Here is a 19,692-nt window from a genome sequence, read left to right as displayed (position 1 = left end):
GGTTTATTTGCAGACTCATGTTTTATTAAAACATATCACGACACTATACAAAAACACTGTACACAAAGGCTCTGTACAAAACTATAAGTTTTTTCTAAACATACAGATGTCAAATTAAGTCTCACTTATTTAAGAACGAAACTAGTACAGTAGGCCTTTAAACGGTAAACCAAAGCATCAATGATCTTGACTAGGGAAAAATCAAGTTTAAAGAAACCAAGGATCCTTATTCATTCCTATAGAAGAAAAAAAATCTTTTTTATTGCTCTTTCCTCAGTCGATCAGCGTTTTACATCATCCCAAAGTGATAAGGCGATAGCAGAACAATGGCTTGTAAAGTTTCTTACTTGTCTCTAGAAAGCGACATTCTGTTTTCTAACCATCTAGTGGTCATGATGGTGGTACATTCAACTTTTTTTAAGAGACCAGTGATGACGGATAACTTTTTGTGACGTAGAAAACTTTTAACCAACTCCTAACTTGGTCAGTTTGACCTGTCCAGTGAGTCTACCATCAAAGCACGCTGGACCCGTTTTTCAGGTCTAGGACTGAAGGTGAAAGGGGGTCGGGCCCTTAAAGTCTCTTCATTTCGTGTCCTTAATGTTCAGCTGTAATTATACAAACTGCTGAATCAAACCACCACGGCATTGAGTAACTAAACTTAGCCAGAACTTCTTAAAGAAACAGGGAAATAAAGGCTATCGAACTTCTGTGACAGCTGCAGTGAAACCTCTCAGTTCACTTTTTCATCTTCATGTCGGCCTCAATGGCACTGCGGCGACCTCTAGTGCCTCCGTCCTGGAAGAGTAGAGAAGCAGGTGAGATGTGAGCCAATGCCTGTCATCCACTGCCCTAACACACCAGACCATCAGAGCCAAACTAACTAGCTATTACCTGAGAACAGGAAGCATGTATGTGTGCGTGTGTGTGTTACTAGAACACGAGAGCTTCATCTTTAAGAGAAAGTGACATCAGAAGCAACACATAGTAAGGAAATTGCAGACTACAAGCTGAAACAGAACAGCTACACAACAGAAAAACGGCATTAAAGGAGTAGTTCACTTAAAAAAAAAAAACGTTTGCTGATAATTTACTCACCCCCATCTCATCTAAGATGTCCATGTCTGTCTTTCTTCAGTCGAAAAAAATTAAGGTTTTTGATGAAAACATGGATTTTCTCCATATAATGCGAAAAAGTGGTAACCAAACAGTTCACTGTCCAAAAGACAGTTTCAGTGCAAACTGCAAACTGTTCAACGGGCTTTAAACGATTCCAGACGATGAACAAGACTCTTATCTAGGGAAACGATCGCTCATTTAAAAAAAACAACAACAAAGTTTAAGTTTTATAAGCTCAAATGGTCGCCTTGCTCTGTTATGTGATGCGTGTTCGTGACTCTCCTGTTCGAACTCGTTTATCAAAATGAACGAATCTTTTTTCATGTCATTTGGTTCATTCAACAAACGAAATGAATTAATTGACTCGGAAAAAGATTCGTTCGTTTTGATGAACGAGTTTGAATAGGAGAGTCACGAACGCGCATCACAGAACAGAGCAAGGCGAGCATTTGAGCTTATAAAACTTAAACTTTGTTAATTTCTTTTTTAAATGAGTGATCGTTTCGCTTGATAAGACTCTTGTTCATCATCTGGAATCGTTTAAAGCCCTTTGAACAGTTTGCAGTTTGCACTGAAACTGTCTTTTGGACCTTGAACCGTTTGGTACCCAGTAAAGTGCATTATATGGGGAAAAATCCTGGAATGTTTCATCAAAAACTTTAATTTCTTTTCGACTGAAGAAATTAAGACATGGACATCTTGGATGACATGGGGGTGAGTAAATTATCAGCAAACGTTTTTTTAAAAGTGAACTACTCCTTTAATAAATGTTGTGTTAATAGTAAAATTGAGTTGCTCACTGAAGAGTTGAAGTGTCTTTAAAAGTTTCTTGAAGAGAAATAAAAGGAAAAAGCAATCCAAAACATTTGAAGGAAAAGTTCACCCCCCCTTATTTATTCATCCTCATGTCTTTCCAAATCGGCACACACAAACACACGCGTACACAACCGTGTTTTTTAATGCAAACAAAGGCTGCAATTGATTAAAGATGCATATATGCATAAATATTATTACATGCTAAAATAGCTGTTTTCAATTGTAATATATTTCTAAATGTAATTTATTCCTGTGATGTCACAGCTGAATTGGAACCAACATTAGGGTAAATTAAAGGGTTAGTTCACCCAAAAATGAAAATTAAGTCATTAATTACTCACCCCCATGCTGTACCAACCCCGTAAGACCTTCGTTCGTCTTCGGAACACAAATGAAGATATTTTTGATTAAATTTGAGAGCTGTATAACTACCACATTGGCTCCTAAGGGACTGCCTCTTGACGGCCCAGAAAGTCAATGAAGAAAATGTTTAAATGTCCCAAGTGACTACCGTGGCTCAACTATATGTTTATCAAGCGACGCGAATACTTTTTGTGCGAAAAAACAAACAAAAATAACGAGTTTATTCGACTATTCCTTTTCTTCCTTGTAGGCCAGAAACGAGACTTCCTTAGATTTCCACGACGCATGCGCGAGAATTGCGATCTGCTTACACTACTTCAGTTCAGTTCTCGCGCATGCGTCGTGGAAATCTAAGGAAGTCTCGTTCTGGCCTACAAGGAAGAAAAGAAATAGTCGAATAAACTCGTTATTTTTGTTTGTTTTTTCGCACAAAAAGTATTCGCGTCGCTTGATAAACATATAGTTGAGCCACGGTAGTCACTTGGGATATTTAAACATTTTCTTCATTGACTTTCTGGGCCGTCAAGAGGCAGTCCTTTAGGAGCCAATGTGGTAGTTATACAGCTCTCAAATTTAATCAAAAATATCTTCATTTGTGTTCCGAAGACGAACGAAGGTCTTACGGGGTTGGTACAGCATGGGGCTGAGTAATTAATGACTTAATTTTCATTTTTTGGTGAACTAACCCTTTAATGACAGTACTTATTTTTTAATGGATTATTCGGCTGACTACATCGGCTCACAACCCTTTTTCAGCATACAAACCTGAACGAGTTTATAACACAGAGCAAATGCTGCTCAACAATCATGAAGCGAGGGATCAGATCTAACCAATCAGAGAACAGTTTCAGAGTATGAAAATGTGTGTGTTTGTGTTTGGTTAGAGGGGGACGGGGAATATCTTGTGATCTTCGGCCTGGATACTTACAAAGAGAGAGAGAAGGAAAGCAGGAGAGGCCATGGAGAGGCTGTCCTGTAGAAGGACAAACAGCACAGTGAGAAAAAGAGAGTTCACTATTTAAAACCTACCGTAGAAACAGACAGAGAGACAGACAGACATGTACAACAGAGCAAAAGCAGGTGTTATAGGAGCATACAGCAGGCATACTAATCTAAAACCCTGATCAGAGACATGAAAAGGGACCAGAATGACCAGACGTTTTAAGAGTCCCTTATTTTAAGGGAATTCTATGCAGGATGACATTTGACCCAACAATTAGCTTTAGCAGTTAAGAAAGAGGTGTCATTTTGATCACAAGTTAAGTATGGAGAACCGCAAGGCTCAGTACTAGGACCATTGCCTTTCCACCTATACATGGGAGATATCATAAAGAAGCATTGCCTTAGTTTTCACTGATACACTGATGATACTCGGCTTCATATTTCTTCGTGCTCTGACAAAACATACCAATTCAGAAAATGACATATAATCACATTGTTTGTTCATTTGAAACTATTCTGTATTATATAAAGCACTATAAATAAAGGTGACTTGACGTCTAATCTTAGTTAGATTGTGATAAATAAACATGCTTATGCTGATACTACAGTGACTCAATCTAACCTTAAGTTAAATAACAAGTGAAGAAATAAGAGATAAGTTGAACACATCGGTCATGCATGTGCAAAATGATTGACAGCAGTTTTAAATAGAAACAGATGCTCTCATTTGATTGTTGATCTAATCGCTTATAACAAACCTACTCATGATATTAATTATTCATTTTTATTTATTGTTTTCTTGTTCACAGACGATTTGGTTCATGAATAATTTCTGCTTTACAGCAGAACTAGAATGAGTCTCATTTTTGATGATGTTTGCATTACTGTGATTACTGTGAAGCTGCTTTAAAACAATATGTATTGCATAAAGTATTTTATATTTAAGGAGATTTAGCAGACTGGCTTTTGAGAATCTGACATTGCCAGTCATCTTAAAAACATCTTATGATGAATTCAGGTAAACAAAACCGAATCCACGAATCCAGTTTTCTGTTGGATTTTAATTACACAGACTTTCACACTGGTTTTAAACTTGAGTCTCTCGCATATAAAACACATTGAAAAATGGAGCAGTTTTCTATCATGGTCATCTGGTCACCCTCGAAAGCTTCTTTACATACAGGCACACACAGATGAAAAAGAAAAGGAGGATTACATGAAATAAAGATGGAAAAAGGAGAATCCAAAACTGGAGATACTAAAGGGAGGGTCTTTGGGGTTAATGAGTAACAGAGTTGTGTCCATGTGTGTGTTAGCCGGATGAAGACATGAGGCGTTCATGTAAGTGAGAGTGTGTTGTAACTGTTTCCATGACGACCGCAGCTCTCCAACATAAACTCAAAAATATGGTGATGAAATGAGTGTCCAGTCATTTGAATGATCTTGATCACACAGCTCAGTGTGAAAGCATCGCTGAACAAACCATGCAAAAAAACAAACAAAAAAACTTTCACTAAACTTTGGTCTGGTGTGTTAAAAAAATCAAAAAATGGCACACAGATTCAACAACAGATGACACCAAAAGGCTGTTCAACCCAACCCTTACACCACATATACAAATAAATTGTTTACAATGATCAAGTTGTATTTACAATATAAGCTGATATACACTATCGTTCCAAAGTTTGGGGGTCAGTGAGATTTTTCTAAATAAATTAACACGCATTCAGCAAAAGTAAAGACATTTATAACAATGTTGCAAAATATTTCTACTCCAAATAAATGAACTTTATATTTGGATCAAAGAATCCAAACAAAAATATTAAGCGGCACAACAGTTTAACAGTGATAATAATAAGAAATGTTTCTTGAGCAGCAAATCATCATATTAGAATGAGTTCTGAAGGATCATGTGACTGAAGAAAATTCAGCTTTGATCACAGGAGTAAATTACATTTTAAAATATAGAAAACAGTTATTTTAAATAGTAATGAGATTACAGTTTTACTTTATTTTTGATGGAAAAAAATAAATAAAATAAAAATACAGCCTTATTCTTCCAAAAACATTTTTACAAATTTGTTTTAGTCCAAACTTTTGACCGATAGTGTATATACAGACAGACAGACAGACAGATAGATAGAACGATAGATTCAGTCGTTTACAGAACAACAAGAGCCACAAATCCAGTGCCGTGTGGAAACCTGGAAGAGAACCTCGGATGCATGCGTCACCGACTCGGAGTATTTGTGCAGTCGTCTCATTATGGGTTAGTAGTGCAGTAGTCATTGCCCTTGATTCTCACCTGTGAGTGTGTGTTTGTGTGTGTACATCACTGACCTTCTCATTAGTCTCTTGTTTGGAGTTGTTCCTTTTCCTTCTGGCAGGTGGTTCTGGCTCTAAATGAGGGTCTTTGTGTGCAGGACTCAGGGTCTACATATGAGACTGTGTGTTAGTGCAAGTAACGCTAACCTTACTGTCAGGGACTTCAGCAGTTCACTAGTGCGTGTGTGAGTGAGGGTAAGGGACAACAAAAAAATCTGTTGTATTGGGTCCTATAAGAAAGTGTTTCATCCATGTGTAGTGTGTGGAAACCAAATTGCTTCTCACGAAAACATATCCGGACGAATTTTAGCCCCAAATCAATAGTACAGAGCATTCAGAAAGTATTCTTTTCACATTTTAGTTTTTTCTTATCATAGATCTGGTTCTTATATTGTCATTTTGTAGTAAAGCAAAACAAAACAAACTGAAGGCGTCTAAATTTCTGAATGCACTGTATATTATATTTGACAAAGGGGCTAAAAAAAAAAGTCTGGTTTTAATTTAAGTATTCTTGTTTTGGGGTGAAACATAACCCAAACAAGTTTTTTGACAGGTTTTGTGTGATTCACCAAACAAGGTTTCAAGTTTATACCGAAAGTATTTGGACAGTGACACTTTTTTCCTGCATTTCAGCATTTTTGGATTTTAAATAAAAACTTAGCTCAGGGCCAAAGTGCTGAAATGACAATTTGAGCGCAGCCATCCCATTAAGAGCCAGAAAATCAATTTGTGGAGATTACCTGTGAGTATTACAACAACGTCATATGCATTCTTGGCCACAAATCCATTCTGAGTGTATTGACGGCCATTAGGTCTGCAGCCTAAAGACATCACGAGTTATATTTCCTGATGATGCTTCAGTTTGTGCTTTCTCATTGTTTCTCTTCGCTGGACTGAAATCAGGTCAAGTTGCAGGAACTGTCTGTTTGGTGGCATTGTCAACTGATAGTTGGAGGCAAAAGGTTTTATCCAAGTAAAAAATGATGTTTTCAGGACACACTTGAATTCATGCTGCTTCACCAGATGCAGAAATAAGAGCCAACCCTCACAGATAAAGCTCCATGCTGTGGTGCACAGGAAGCTGATTTTCACCTAAACCATTTCCACTCTCCACAACACTTCACTTCAGATGTCCACAGACTCTTTGATGTACTTTGATGTCCTGTCCTTGAGGCGTTTGAAGCTTCTAGCCTTGCTCTCTAAAAAAATCCCAGTCTTGGATCTTGATTTGTTCTAGAGATACAATTTTTCTTCATAACTGCACATGCTTTTCACTCAACAGGCAAGCGTTATTGTTGACTAAAACTAAAATTATTAAAAATAACTTTCAAAAATTGAAGATTAGATATTTATTTCAATTTAAAATATTATATTAAAACTATATAGTATATAAATAATACTAAAATAACAGTGTTCCTGCTTCTTTGAGCTTTCTTTTGTCTCACTGGATGATTTGCTCTAATTTTTTTTATCAAGAACTGACCAGCTATACTGACACGGACCGGTTCCTTTTATGTTCCAATGCACCAACAACAAACTAAATAGGAAATACATCAATATAAGTTAAAGAATTAAATGTCACTGGCCAAATAATTAGCGCTGAAAGCATAGTGTGATTGATGAGTCTCCTTATAGTGCTCACTGTGTGTTTGTGTTTGTGTTGTTATTCCTCCAACCTTCTCCACAGCGTCTTGTTTCCACTCATGTGTGTGAGTGTGTGTGTGTCTCTAACCTTCTCATTGGGGTCTTGTTTGCGGTTGGCTTCCCTTCCACGCAGGCTCTTGGTGCTGATGCCTGATTCGGATGTTTGCATGATCAGCTGAGTAGCCAAGAACTGCTGTATCTGTTCCAGAACATCCCTTTGCATCTCCAGGGCCATGTGGTAGACGTCATGATCCGAGCTGTTATACATCACTGCGTTCTGGAACATCAGCATGATGTCACGCTGGAACTCCGCTGTTGTACGGATCTGCCCAGACTCAATGTTCTTCTTGATGGCTGACAGGTCCATTGGTCTGAGGAGGCGGAGAAATCAGGAAAGACAGAAACCTTATTGGCCAATAGAAAAACTCCTTACTTAGGGCCCTAAGAAATGCATTTTATTTTTTCCCCAAACAGTTCTCAAATTCTATGTTTAATTTTTACTGGATTCAACTTTTTTCTATTTAAATTTTTGCTGGATTCTCTTATGAAATCCATTTTATAAAAATTTTCCTCAATTATGTTTTTAATTTTCCCCAATTTCCATGTATTCCATTTTATTTAGTTTTAATGGTTTAATTAAATGTAAATAATTAAAAAGCATCCAATCAATTGAATTCATACAATTTTAACAATTTAATAATTTATTATTATTTATTTTAAATAATTCTGAATTCTATAAAACATTTTTGGAATTTTTGGAGGATTCCATTATGAAATCCCCCCTAAATTCAGTTTTATTTTTTCCCATTTTCCGTGTTTTCCATTTGAATTTTTTCCTAGATTTTGTTTTAATGGTTTAATTAAATTTTAAAATAATCAAAATAATGTCTAATCAATTGAATTAATAAAATTTTAACAACTGAATAATTAACATTTTTACAATGATAGGGCTCTATAAAATGTTTTAATTTCTTTTCCAGAAATTCTGTTAATTCAGTTTTTTTCAGGATTTATGATTTCAAATGTTTTATTAATATTCACAGACACTCATCCATATCACAGTTTAATTCATTGTACAGATATTACTTTTGCTTAATTCCTCCAAATTTTGCCACATTCTGTGACATTCGTGTTTATGATATAAATTCCATTTTTATGACTGAATTTCGGATTTCCCAAGTTTTCATAGGCCCTACAAACTCAAAAGAATGAGAGATTCTTATATTTAAAGCAGTCTAAGCTTGGTACCTGTGTACAATGCTGTGATAACCAGGGGCGATGTCATCAGACACAGGCTGCAGAAACACACTTGCATACCTGAAACACAAAACGATTAATGATTCACACATACTACACAAACACATTTCTATCTAAAGGTAGTTAGTTATCATTAAATAGCAACTGTGTTAAATAAGAAATCCAAGCTCACCTGTGATTGGCTGCTGCCCGCCACACCAGCATGATGGCTTTCTTCCAGATCTTCTGAGCCTGCAAGGCCTCTTGATCTTCACTACACATTGAGCTGAGAGAGAGAGAGAGAGAAAATTGTTAAAGGCAGGTGAAGGACAAAAAAGAAAGTATTGTGTGCTAACACACAAACATGCACTTAGACACTCACAACTGTGATGAGGCAGGGCTGCTGGCAGTGGAGTCTGCAGTAGTGTAGCGCTGGGAGTGACTGCCGTATCCATCCTCACTCTCACTGGCAGGAGGATCAACCTCCGAGAGATACGCACCCTCTCCGTCCACATCGCCACACTCTTTCATCTCCATCCCTTCATCCACATCCACCTCACTACCTCCATCCTCTTCTTTAACCTCCTACATCACGTGAAAGAAGAAAATAAACCGTAGACGTAATAAATTACTAGCATAGTTTCACGGTTTTCTTTCAAAGCAGTTTCAAGAGTCGACGAGGTTTAAAAAAAAACATTAGTAAAAAATCTAAATAAAACAATTATGGTACAAAAAAAGATGAAATAGATTTGTTTATCTGCATGTTATGTTAACATTAACTGACATGAGAGAACCATTGCTGTTAAGTTACAACAAAAAGGGTATGAGTGACAAAGAAGTTTGGGATTTGCTGTTTTAAAAGAGTAATTCACTCAAAAATTAAAAATATATCATTGTTTCCTCACCCTAATTCTGTAACTCGTTTCCTTTCACGAGTAACAGGAGATTTATTTTGCGAAATGGCCTATTCATCTCATTACCGAATCGTTTTAGACCAGGTTTGACTTCAAAATGTATTTGAATACCACATTTGAACGGGGCACAAATTCAATTGCGTAAAATATTTGTGAGTTGCAACCAAAAGTACAATTATCAGTGAATAATAATTTAGATTTTGCTCTTTTAGTCACATTAAACTATCAAAAGACTTCATAAGACTTGAAATAGGATGCATGTTTTGTAATTTGAGGTCATTCTTGTTTTTCTGTCCTCTTGAAATGATATTTAAGACTTTTCTTCTACAATTTAAGATATTTAAAACTTTTAATAGCCTCAAATTTGATCAAACTGAATTTAAGACATGATGAACATGAACTATTTTCTCATTTTGTGTTTAAAAAAAAAAATCCATTTAGGCATTCTTCCTGAATAAAAGTATTATATATGTATGTATAAAAATAATCTTACTGATCCCAAAAACGAAACTGTAAAAGAAAACAACATTTTTATTTTGCTGCTGCTTTGCTGATACCTTCGTGTCTTTCGCTGAGGCTGAGCTGTCCTCTGAGTCCAGACAGGGTGTCACTGTCTCTGGCTGAACCCAGTCCTCCACCTCACACTTCACAGCTGGACTTGGGGATCTGATCTCCTGCTGCATTTCCTCCATCCCTCCTTCTCCCTCTTCCTCTCCTTCCCTCTCGATCTTAACTTCAGAGTCCTGGCTCTGCTCTGCGCCAGGGACGACGGGCGTCACAGCTTCCCCCGTCACTCTGTCGACCGCTTCGGTCTCTGTAGCCTCCTCTACCAGAACCTCCATTTCTCCCTGCACATCGGCAGGGTCAGGGTCGCTCTGTGTGACCGCTGGGGTGGCGCTCTGCTGGACGATGGGCTCTGGTTCTTCTGCCTTAAAAGACTGTGACTCCCAGGGGCTGGTGAGGGGGTGTCCCCCAACCGCTGGATCCTCACAGAGGGAGAGAGCCGCCTCCACTGCCGCTGCGTCCAGAGCCTCCACAGGGTCGTCCACCTGAGACGGAGCGATTTGATTACTTTGTTTCAGATTTGGCAATAAAAAGAACTTTTCAACTACTCTCTATTTTAAAAGTTTATATTTGAAAAATGTTTAGCACTGAAAGCACTTGGTGGTTTGGAGAACACTTGCAATTTGTTACAAGTTTAAAGAAGTTGTTCACTTTAAAAAAAAACTTTTGCTGATAATTTACTCACCGCCGTGTCATCAAAGATGTCCACGTCATTCTTTCTTCAGTCGAAAAGATATTAAGGTTTTTGATGAAAACATTCCAGGATTTTCTCCATATAATGGACTTCAATGGGAACCAAACAGTTCAAGGTCCAAATGAGAGTTTCAGGTTAGACTCAAAGGGCTTTAAACGACACCAGACGACGAATAAATGTCTTATCTAGCGAAACAAACGGTCATTTCAAAAATAAATAAAAAAGTTTAGGTTTTATAAGCACATGTGCTCTGTTCTGTGATGAGTGTTCGTGACTCTCCTGTTCGAACTCGTTCATCAAAATGAACAAATCTTTTTTCAAGTCATGACTCGAAGGTTCCTAGATAAGACCCTTATTCATCGTCTGGTGTCGTTTAAAGCCCTTTGAGTCTGAACTGAAACTCTCATTTGGACCTTGAACCGTTTGGTTCCCATTGAAGTCCATTATATGGAGAAAATCCTGGAATGTTTTCATCAAAAACCTTAATTTCTTTTCGACTGAAGAAAGACATGGACATCTTGGATGACATGGGGGTGAGTAAATTATCAGCAAAAGTATTTTTTAAAGTGAACTACTCTTTTATATTCCTAACCTTCATATGTCACTTTTGCATTTGTATTACACTTACACAATTACTTTTTTTAATTAAACATTATAAGAAATAGTAGTTACGTTCTGCATTTGCAGTTAACCATAAAGGAGATGGTTTGTTTTCTCTGAGAACAACAGAGAAACCTTGACCTTGTTTTATTTAGTAAATAAAGGAGGTAAATTATGTTAGTTTTTTTTTGCTGAAACAAAGCACTTGCGTCGCTTCATAAAATTGAGATTAAAGCACTGGAGTCACATGGATTACTTTAAGATTTTGGGTGAACCAACCATTAAATAAATTTAAAAAATATATTGGAATGGTCTCAATTATATTACTATTAACTTTCTTTCTTTGAAATTGTCAGCTTGTTTATTACAACCATATATAGCAGTTAATAAGGACAGGGGATTTGCATTAAAACCACATGAAGTAGCAACCAATCACATTATCACAACCATACAAGGGTGGTTGTGTATGTTTTTGTGTGTGCATACCTTCTCCTCTATGATTGCAATGATGTCTCCAACAGTCTCCAGGTCCAGTTCGTGGGCCATGTATGACACTGACACCACTGTGTCCTCCTCCACCAGCTCTGTCTCCTTGCCCTCCACCTCCGCTGGCGTGGACGAACCTGCCATTACCGCCTCTGCTCCAGAACCTTCAGCGACAGCTGCGGCTCCTACACGTGCCAACAAACACACTCATTCTTACTATGGTTCATCTCTCTGAGGAAGAAGTGATTATTCTTTTTAAGAAGAAAAACCACATCAAAGTTTTTAAATGCTGAATTTGGCGTTCGGGGGGGGGGGCATACTTTTATTCGGCAAATACACATTAAATAGATCAAAAGTGACATCAAAAGCCATTTATAACATTACAAAACAAATTCTGTTCTCTTGAATTTTTTATTCAAAGACTGCATCATGGTTTGGTTTCAAAATTTCAAAATAAAAAAATGATTAAGCAGCACGACTATTTTAAACATCGATAATTATAAGAAATTTCTAAACTTAAGACTTGAGTAATGATGCAAACAAAACAAAAAATCAGCTTTGCATCACAAGAATAATTTATATTTTAGAATGTATTAAATAATTGAAAAAAAGTTGTTTTAATTGTAATAATTTTTCACTTTTTAGTGTACACCTAGAATTCAAAAATAAATGTATAAAAGTCTTCTGTATAAAATACTTCTGACGTTCTATATTAGACCTGCCGTTCTAGAACAAATCTGCAGTATTTCCTGTTATTCTATAATATAATCGGAAAAGTCCAGGGTGAATTGTGATTGGATGAGGATGATAGGATGATCGGATGTCCTTCACATCACATGACACAAACAGGAAACATATTGTCTGAGCAAAAACAGACTGACGGTCCTACAGAGAGAGTGCTGTAGAGAGGAAATCAGAGAGTTCGGAGACCTGTTTTAGGCACTGAGAGGTGGCCCGGGGCTGGCGGGACCACTGTGGGGGACTTAGGGGGATCAGCACTGACAGGTTTCTGCACTGGGGTGGAGCTCTCCAGCAGACGAGATAATGTAGGAGCATCTGACACAGAGACACACACACATATAGCGCTACAAACACGCACACTAAAGCCAAAGCTACTTTCACAATACTCAAACTACACAGTAATAATGCAATACAACAGGCGCGAGATCTAAAAGTTGCATACAGGACGCAGTCAAAATAACTTCAAATTCAGTTTGTTCACTGACACAGAAAATGTTACACGTTGAAGAGGGACATTTAAAAGCAAGCAGATAGAAGTGTGTTTTCGTGTTTACCTGCTGTGATGTCTTGATTAATAGGCAGAGCGGTTGCAGAGGTGTGGAGCTCGACGTGAGATCCATTACTCAAACCTGTGGCCACATCGCCTTCAACCACCTGCCCGACAAACCCACACACAGAACAATATGACAAACCGTTCACAAAATCTACAGGCACATTCTCCACTTTTAATGAGAGTCAAGCTTTCATAGATTAGTTGTATGCAGTTAATATGAAAATATTAAAAACGCTAACAAACTATTATTGGAAATAAAGCTAAATAAAAGCTAAATATGCTGATATGAATAAAATACAAATATTAGATGGAAAAACTAGAAATGCTGTCTAGGCAAATCACTGAAAGGGGAATTCACCATTGGCAAGATGGTCTTTTAATAAAACCTGGCTGTCTATTGCAGTAGAAAAATGCAACGTTTTAAGATGCGTTTTTAGTTTTAACTACACAGGATTCTAAAAAACATGCTGTTCATGTGTGAGATGCAGCAAAAGATGCAAGATGAAATGGTCAAAGAAGTCAGTCCGGTCTATGTTATAGATATGTATATATATTATTTTAAATATATGTATAGTTAACGTAGAAAAGCAGCACAGCACGTGTGAACGGCCCCAAAGATTTTAATTTATAAATGCACTGGTTAACATTATTGCATGCCCTTGTCAATATGTCAAATACTCAATATGTAGCTGTTAAATGTTAAGCTTTGCAGTTTAGTTAGTATAAATAGGCTGGTTGGACTGAAGAGGAAACTTTCCGTTGTTAAAGAAGTAGTCCCCTTTAAAAAAACGTTTGCTGATAATTTACTCATCCAAGATGTCCACGTCTTTCTTTCTTCAGTCGAAAAAAAAAAAAATTAAGGTTTTTGATGAAAACATTCCAGGATTTTCTCCATATAATGGACCTCAATGGGAACCAAACGGTTCAAGGTCAAAATGAGAGTTTCAGTGCAGCTTCAAAGGGCTTTAAACGACACCAGACGATGAATAAGGGTCTTATCTAGGACCCTACGAGTCATGACTCGAAAAAAAGATTTGTTCATTTTGATGAACGAGTTTGAACAGGAGAGTCACGAATGCTCACAGAACGCACACGAATCACAGAACAGATAAAGATGACAGAACAGATGCTCATAAAACGTAAAGTTTTTTATTTATTTTTGAAATGACCGATCGTTTCGCTTGATAAGACCCTTATTCATCGTCTGGAGTCGTTTAAAGCCCTATGAAGCTGCACTGAAACTCTCATTTGGACTTTGAACCGTTTGGTTCCCAATGAAGTCCATTATACGGAGAAAATCCTGGAATGTTTTCATCAAAAACCTTAATTTCTTTTTCGACTGAAGAAAGAAAGACATGGACATCTTGGATGACACGGGGGTGAGTAAATTATCAGCAAAAGTTTTTTTTTAAAGTGAACTACTCCTTTAAGAGTATGTTGTTTACCATGGATTCTTTCTTGACTTTATTTATTAGACAATAGAGAGGGGGACATGAAAGAAGCAAGCCTGTTTGCTGTGACATGCTTCTTAAATCCAAAGGCTTAAACTTTGAGTGCTTTACAATTCCCCTCTCTCACCAGTCTAGAGCTGGCAGCGATGAGGTTGCCCTTCTTCAGCAGTTCAGACAGCAGCGGGGAGGGAGGGGGTGTGGCTTTCGGAGCGAGGTGTTTCTTCTGTGGGGAGTCGTCCACCAGAGCGCCCAAACCTGACTCTTTAGGCCCTGAAGCCGTGACCTCTGACACAGGCATGAAGACGGTCACTCCTTGGGTCTAGACAAAAAAAAAGCAGGATTTTGACCCCTTAAAGTCAGATTCAAGTTAAAAGGTTAATAAAAAAAGAAGCAGGAACTCACCATGGGACCAACACAGGATTCCTCCATCATTGGCTGCGATGTGTCTGGCTGAGGGACTTCCATGCTGGGAGAGCTAGCACCGGGTGGAGAACGCACCGTCACGCTGGGGACTCTCTTTGGTGTGTTTTTAGCTGCCTGACGAACTGGAGAGAAAGAGAAATAAAAATAATTATGCAAAATAAACAATATTTCACAGGCAGCAATAAGCCAAGTAATAAAAAAATAATAATCTTAGTATTAAAAACGCAATATATCTGCAATAAGCTCCATGTTTAACTAATATTATTTGAAAAAACATTACAAATGTTGAACTGCTAAACTAATATAATTCAAAATAACTTTTCTGAGTGAATGTAAATCTCACCCTGATAGGCCGCCTCAGTTGCCCTCTTCTTCTGCTCCGCCTCCTCATCTTCCTGCTTCTTTTTTCTGACAAACATGAGAACACACACAATCACATGATCCCACACACAATGCACATATGTATTAAAATTTTGATGTTTGAATTAGATTATGGGTAACAAAATGCTTTCTCTTTGTGTTGTCAACTCTATTAATATCTAACATCCTAAAGTATGTGTGTGAGTAAACGTGTATGTATGTATATTTATGTGTGTGTGTGTATATATATATATATATATATATATATGTGTGTGTGTGTGTATATATATATTTATTAATATTTGTACACACATATTATTTAAAAAAAATCATTTATATTAGATACAATTAATCGATTTGACAGCATTAAACCAACATAACTTCAAATCAACATTTAAAAAAAAAAAATCTAAACTTTGACAAAAAGTAGTCAAAAGACAATTTCCAAATAAATAAATATATTAATGTATAATATATTATATAACCTAATAAAAAATGTTATCTTAATATATGGAGATAAATGGTGCATAATTTAGAGGTGAATATTGTTCAATTCCATGAAAAAAACTCACAATAGCATTGAAAAATATTGTTAAAATGAAATATAGTACATTCGTTTCATAAACATAATCTTTACACAATCATAGGGCTCTGATTATTTCTGAACATCTCTGATATCTATTTATTAAATTACATTTCAACAAGGGTGGTTGAAACTAGATCAAACTGGATGATATTTCAGGAAATGAAAGGTTAATTCTTAACATAAAGAGGATGAAATGACAGCACAAATGTGTCTTACAGCTCTATCTCTGCCCACAGCTCCTCCAGTTTAGTGTCCATATGACCTGCCTGGATTAAATCCACCTCTTTCTTCAGTTTCCTGAAGGTACAGAATACATTTATCACTCGTGAGTGGCAGATTTAGACAGTGAGAGGGGAGAAGGAGGTGGAGACGTACCTGTACTTCTCCTGTGTGTCTTTAATCAGCCTCTTGAGTTCCTCGATTCTTTCTGCCGTCAATCTACGGACGATCACGTCCTCAATGGTCTCGACCACCTCCCCTTTCTCACCCCGCTTACGTCTGCAGGGAGAGCACATGACAAACTTGCCAATTAACTTATGAATTACGTAGATGGTTTTGGTTGCCAATAATACTGGCTAAAATAATAGTCTGAAAAGTCATTCTCCATGTATTTACTGCTTTCCATGCACAAAAATAAAGTACATATTATTTGCTGATTATTCTTTTTCATTGTGTACACACACAGTCCAGATGATTTGAGGACTTTAACTCTTGGGTTTTGCAAGAACAATGGTAAGATTTAGTACAGATGCTCAGCGCAGGTGTTTAAAGAAAGAGAGAGAGAATCACTTACTTTGGGGCCTCTGTGGTTTCCAGCAGCTCAGAATATTGGGAGGCACAATGCTGTAGAGGTCATATTATTATTATTATTATTATTATTATATATTAGCAGATCACTAAAACTGATATAATCAATAATATGAATTACCTTCTGGGAGAACCAGTCAGGGGGTCGTCCAGTCTCTGAGAAGGGCTTGATGGCTCTGCTTACAGACACCCTGACAAAAATATAACAGTGTATCGGACACATTCAACGGTAAAACATTATCCTCATCCTTCCCTCGGGTCATTTTGAGCCAGAAACGTGTTCATCAGAGAGGACCAAGACCCTATACTAGGACTTTTGAGGCACTTGAACCACAAATACACAAAATGTAATGTGTTACTAAAAAAAAAACGTAACAAATCCTTTCAATTTGATGCAACATAAACTACAAAATTATCTGTTAAGAAAAAAAAAGTAATATTAGAAATTGCAGTTGAGAAAATTATTAATTATTAAAACATTATCAATTCAATCAGAAATTATCATAGGCACTTTATTATTAGAAATACAACTATTGCAATAATCATATTAATAAAACCCTTTAAAATGAAAATGTGTTTGAGATTTTATAAGCTAATCATAATGCAAAATAAACACAATTTAACCCAAAATAATAAAAGAGAAGTAATATTAAAATGTGCAATAAGCTACAATGCTTTTGTTAAACGTATATATAAATATGTAGATATAGATAATAATAGATTGGAGGATGCGGGCATCGATCCCGCTACCTCTCGCATGCTAAGCGAGCGCTCTACCATCTGAGCTAATCCCCCACGGAGGGAAATGGAGGTGACACCTGATTTGACCGCGGGATCTGGGGAGGCACCCAAAATATCGAGACAGAGATTATTTTGATTGAGAATGAGATTATTTTGATTAAGAATGAGATTATTTTGGATGCCTCCCCAGACCCTGCGCTCAACCAAGGTGTCACCCCCATATCTCTCCGTGGGGGATTAGCTCAGATGGTAGAGCGCTCGCTTAGCATGTGAGAGGTAGCGGGATCGATGCCCGCATCCTCCAATTATTTATTTTTAAATTGAATTGAATTTTATTGTTGAGGAAAACCCCTTGAGATGAAACATGTCTATGCCTTAATCATAAAAATTAACATAACTGCCCCACAATCATTTCTAAAACTAAAAGCCCCACGTTTAGTTAAGGGTGACCAGCCGCAGTTAAGACGCTTCAATTCTAACGTTACAGTTCTATGATCATGTGTGATGATTATTTGAAGAGTTCAGATGCAAAAGCCTCTAAGTGCCATTTGAAATTTTGTTCTAGAATGACCATTTTTATCAAGCTTGTGTATTTAATTTCAGTAATTTCACTTAAATGACAATTAATAGGTAATCTTCATTGCCATTTCACTTAAATGACAATTAATGGGTAATCTTCATTGCCATTTAAGTGAAATTACTGAAATTAAATATACAAGCTTGATAAAAATGATAATTTTAGAAGAACATTTCAAATGGCACTTAGAGGCTTTTGCATCTGAACTCTTCATTTATTCTTACCAGTTCTGATCTCCGCTTCTCATCACTGAGGAGGCGAGACAGAGTTTCTCCCGAATAGACCAGGGTTCCGTCGGACCCAGCGACAGCATCTTGTGTTCTACAGGGACAGTTAGGGGTTCAAATGATGAGTTTATTTAGCTGTAGATCAATTTATAACAAAAGTGTAGGGAAATTTTTTGTTTACAATATAAAGGCTAATCACTAATGTTATATTGCGACTTATTTAAAACGACACAAACCGTTAATTACATATAGAGCAGGTAAAATAGTACATTTTGTTCAAAAATAGAGAGAAGTGTGTTGAAAATGTAAACATAAAACCTTATCGTCTTTGTTATCATGAATCCAACTAGCGCAACAATATTGCTCACGCCGGCGTTATTATAAGCTTTAGATGCTCTTTGCACGTATTACCAAATACTTCAGAATTCAATTTACAAAGTGCTTTTGGTTTCAGACTGTAATGTTAATCTATTTATGAAATAAATACCACTTACTTCCCACCCCGCTCGACATTTTCGCCTTTGCGAAACAGGCCGCGCGCTCGTTCTACTCACTTCCGCCGGTACTATTGAATGTAACACCCGTGAACGCTATCAGGTGTCACACAGATATGATTCCGTCTAACCAGTAACCACTGGTTATCAGGGGGATTAGCTCAGATGGTAGAGCGCTCGCTGCGCAAAAGATGGGGTCCAATCTTTGCGCCCCGCACGCAAGCGAAAAGGACGCAGAAAACGCGAAAAAACGCAGAATTTTTTCCTGCAACAATATTCGGGCTATATTCCTGTACGTTATTGAAGAGTTTTAGTTACATGTGAAACAAGTCACCCTCCGCGGGCTGGGCTCGAACCCGTGTTCTGCGCGACTAGTGCGTGATCAACTGCGCATGCGCCTTAATTTGGTTATCTATGTGACATATCATTATATTGATTGATATTAATTGTGTATATTATTTTTTTTTTTAAAAAGAGCATATTACATGTTTATGGTTTAATAAAACTAATACAAATGTTTATTCAAATATGTGTTTTGGGATTGATTGATGTGATTTATCTGATTTATTTTAGGACACTTCAAATGTTTTATACACACAAATGCATACAAATATCGAAATGTAAATTTTTTTATTAAAATGAATAAACACAGTTTGCACATTCCAGGGCAATTAAAAGCAGCACAATGAATAAGAGTGAAATGAACAGTATTTATTTACTAAAACTACAAGATATTAATGAACTACAATAAACAACTAACAATGTAGAAATAGAATAGAACATTCTGTAATATAAATAAAACAAACAAGACATTACAGAAAGATAGAGAGAAAATGAACATAACCGTATTTACACATAGATATTTATTTACAGGTATTTACAAACTATCTTTTTTCTGTGTTGGAAGATTATTTTTATTATGGAGGTGGCTGTTCAGGTTTTTTCTGCTGGCGCTGTTCTACCAGCCACTCCTCTAAAGATTTGCCACCAGAGACACTGGGGCAAAACGTGGCACTGCCGAAGCGGCTA

General features: G+C 36.9%; 1 protein-coding gene and 2 non-coding genes across 8 annotated transcripts; 1 reads left to right on the top strand and 2 right to left on the bottom strand.

Annotated features, from left to right (window-relative positions):
• Positions 1 to 2: 2 nt before the first annotated feature.
• On the bottom strand, positions 3 to 18,768 carry brd8b (bromodomain containing 8b). 6 transcript variants are annotated; one of them, XM_039648706.2, is made up of 20 exons: positions 18,664 to 18,768; positions 18,167 to 18,263; positions 16,746 to 16,815; positions 16,611 to 16,660; positions 16,193 to 16,315; positions 16,034 to 16,114; positions 15,215 to 15,279; positions 14,851 to 14,993; positions 14,576 to 14,767; positions 12,999 to 13,098; positions 12,634 to 12,759; positions 11,704 to 11,888; positions 9,917 to 10,408; positions 8,828 to 9,030; positions 8,639 to 8,731; positions 8,458 to 8,526; positions 7,298 to 7,580; positions 5,581 to 5,673; positions 3,227 to 3,271; positions 3 to 798 (listed from the first exon to the last, which is right to left on the bottom strand). In XM_039648706.2, the coding sequence occupies exons 1-20, from the start codon at positions 18,680 to 18,682 to the stop codon at positions 739 to 741; spliced, it is 2,589 nt and encodes an 862-aa protein (XP_039504640.1). In that variant the 5' UTR covers positions 18,683 to 18,768; the 3' UTR covers positions 3 to 738. The 6 variants fall into 6 exon arrangements, with proteins under 6 accessions (XP_039504640.1, XP_039504641.1, XP_039504642.1 ...); XM_039648707.2 differs by lacking the exon at positions 3,227 to 3,271; XM_039648708.2 differs by lacking the exon at positions 5,581 to 5,673.
• trnaa-agc (transfer RNA alanine (anticodon AGC)) lies at positions 17,347 to 17,419 on the bottom strand. The gene has a single exon. It is a non-coding gene; the product is annotated as a tRNA-Ala (tRNA).
• trnaa-agc (transfer RNA alanine (anticodon AGC)) lies at positions 17,597 to 17,669 on the top strand. Its single transcript has one exon. It is a non-coding gene; the product is annotated as a tRNA-Ala (tRNA).
• Positions 18,769 to 19,692: the final 924 nt, after the last annotated feature.

This window comes from Pimephales promelas, chromosome 9, assembly GCF_988280905.1.
Source record: "Pimephales promelas chromosome 9, fPimPro1.hap1.1, whole genome shotgun sequence".
Classification (NCBI taxonomy): Eukaryota; Metazoa; Chordata; class Actinopteri; order Cypriniformes; family Leuciscidae; genus Pimephales; species Pimephales promelas.
This window is presented reverse-complemented; position numbering and strand designations above follow the sequence as displayed.

Excerpts from the sequence above, each read along its gene's own strand:
- brd8b (XM_039648706.2), bottom strand. Across the intron at positions 10,409-11,703 it reads TTGCAATCATAGAGGAGAAG|GTGGACGACCCTGTGGAGGC; the intron begins GTATGCACACAC and ends GCTCCGTCTCAG. Across the intron at positions 8,527-8,638 it reads CGGGCAGCAGCCAATCACAG|GTATGCAAGTGTGTTTCTGC; the intron begins GTGAGCTTGGAT and ends TTTGTGTTTCAG.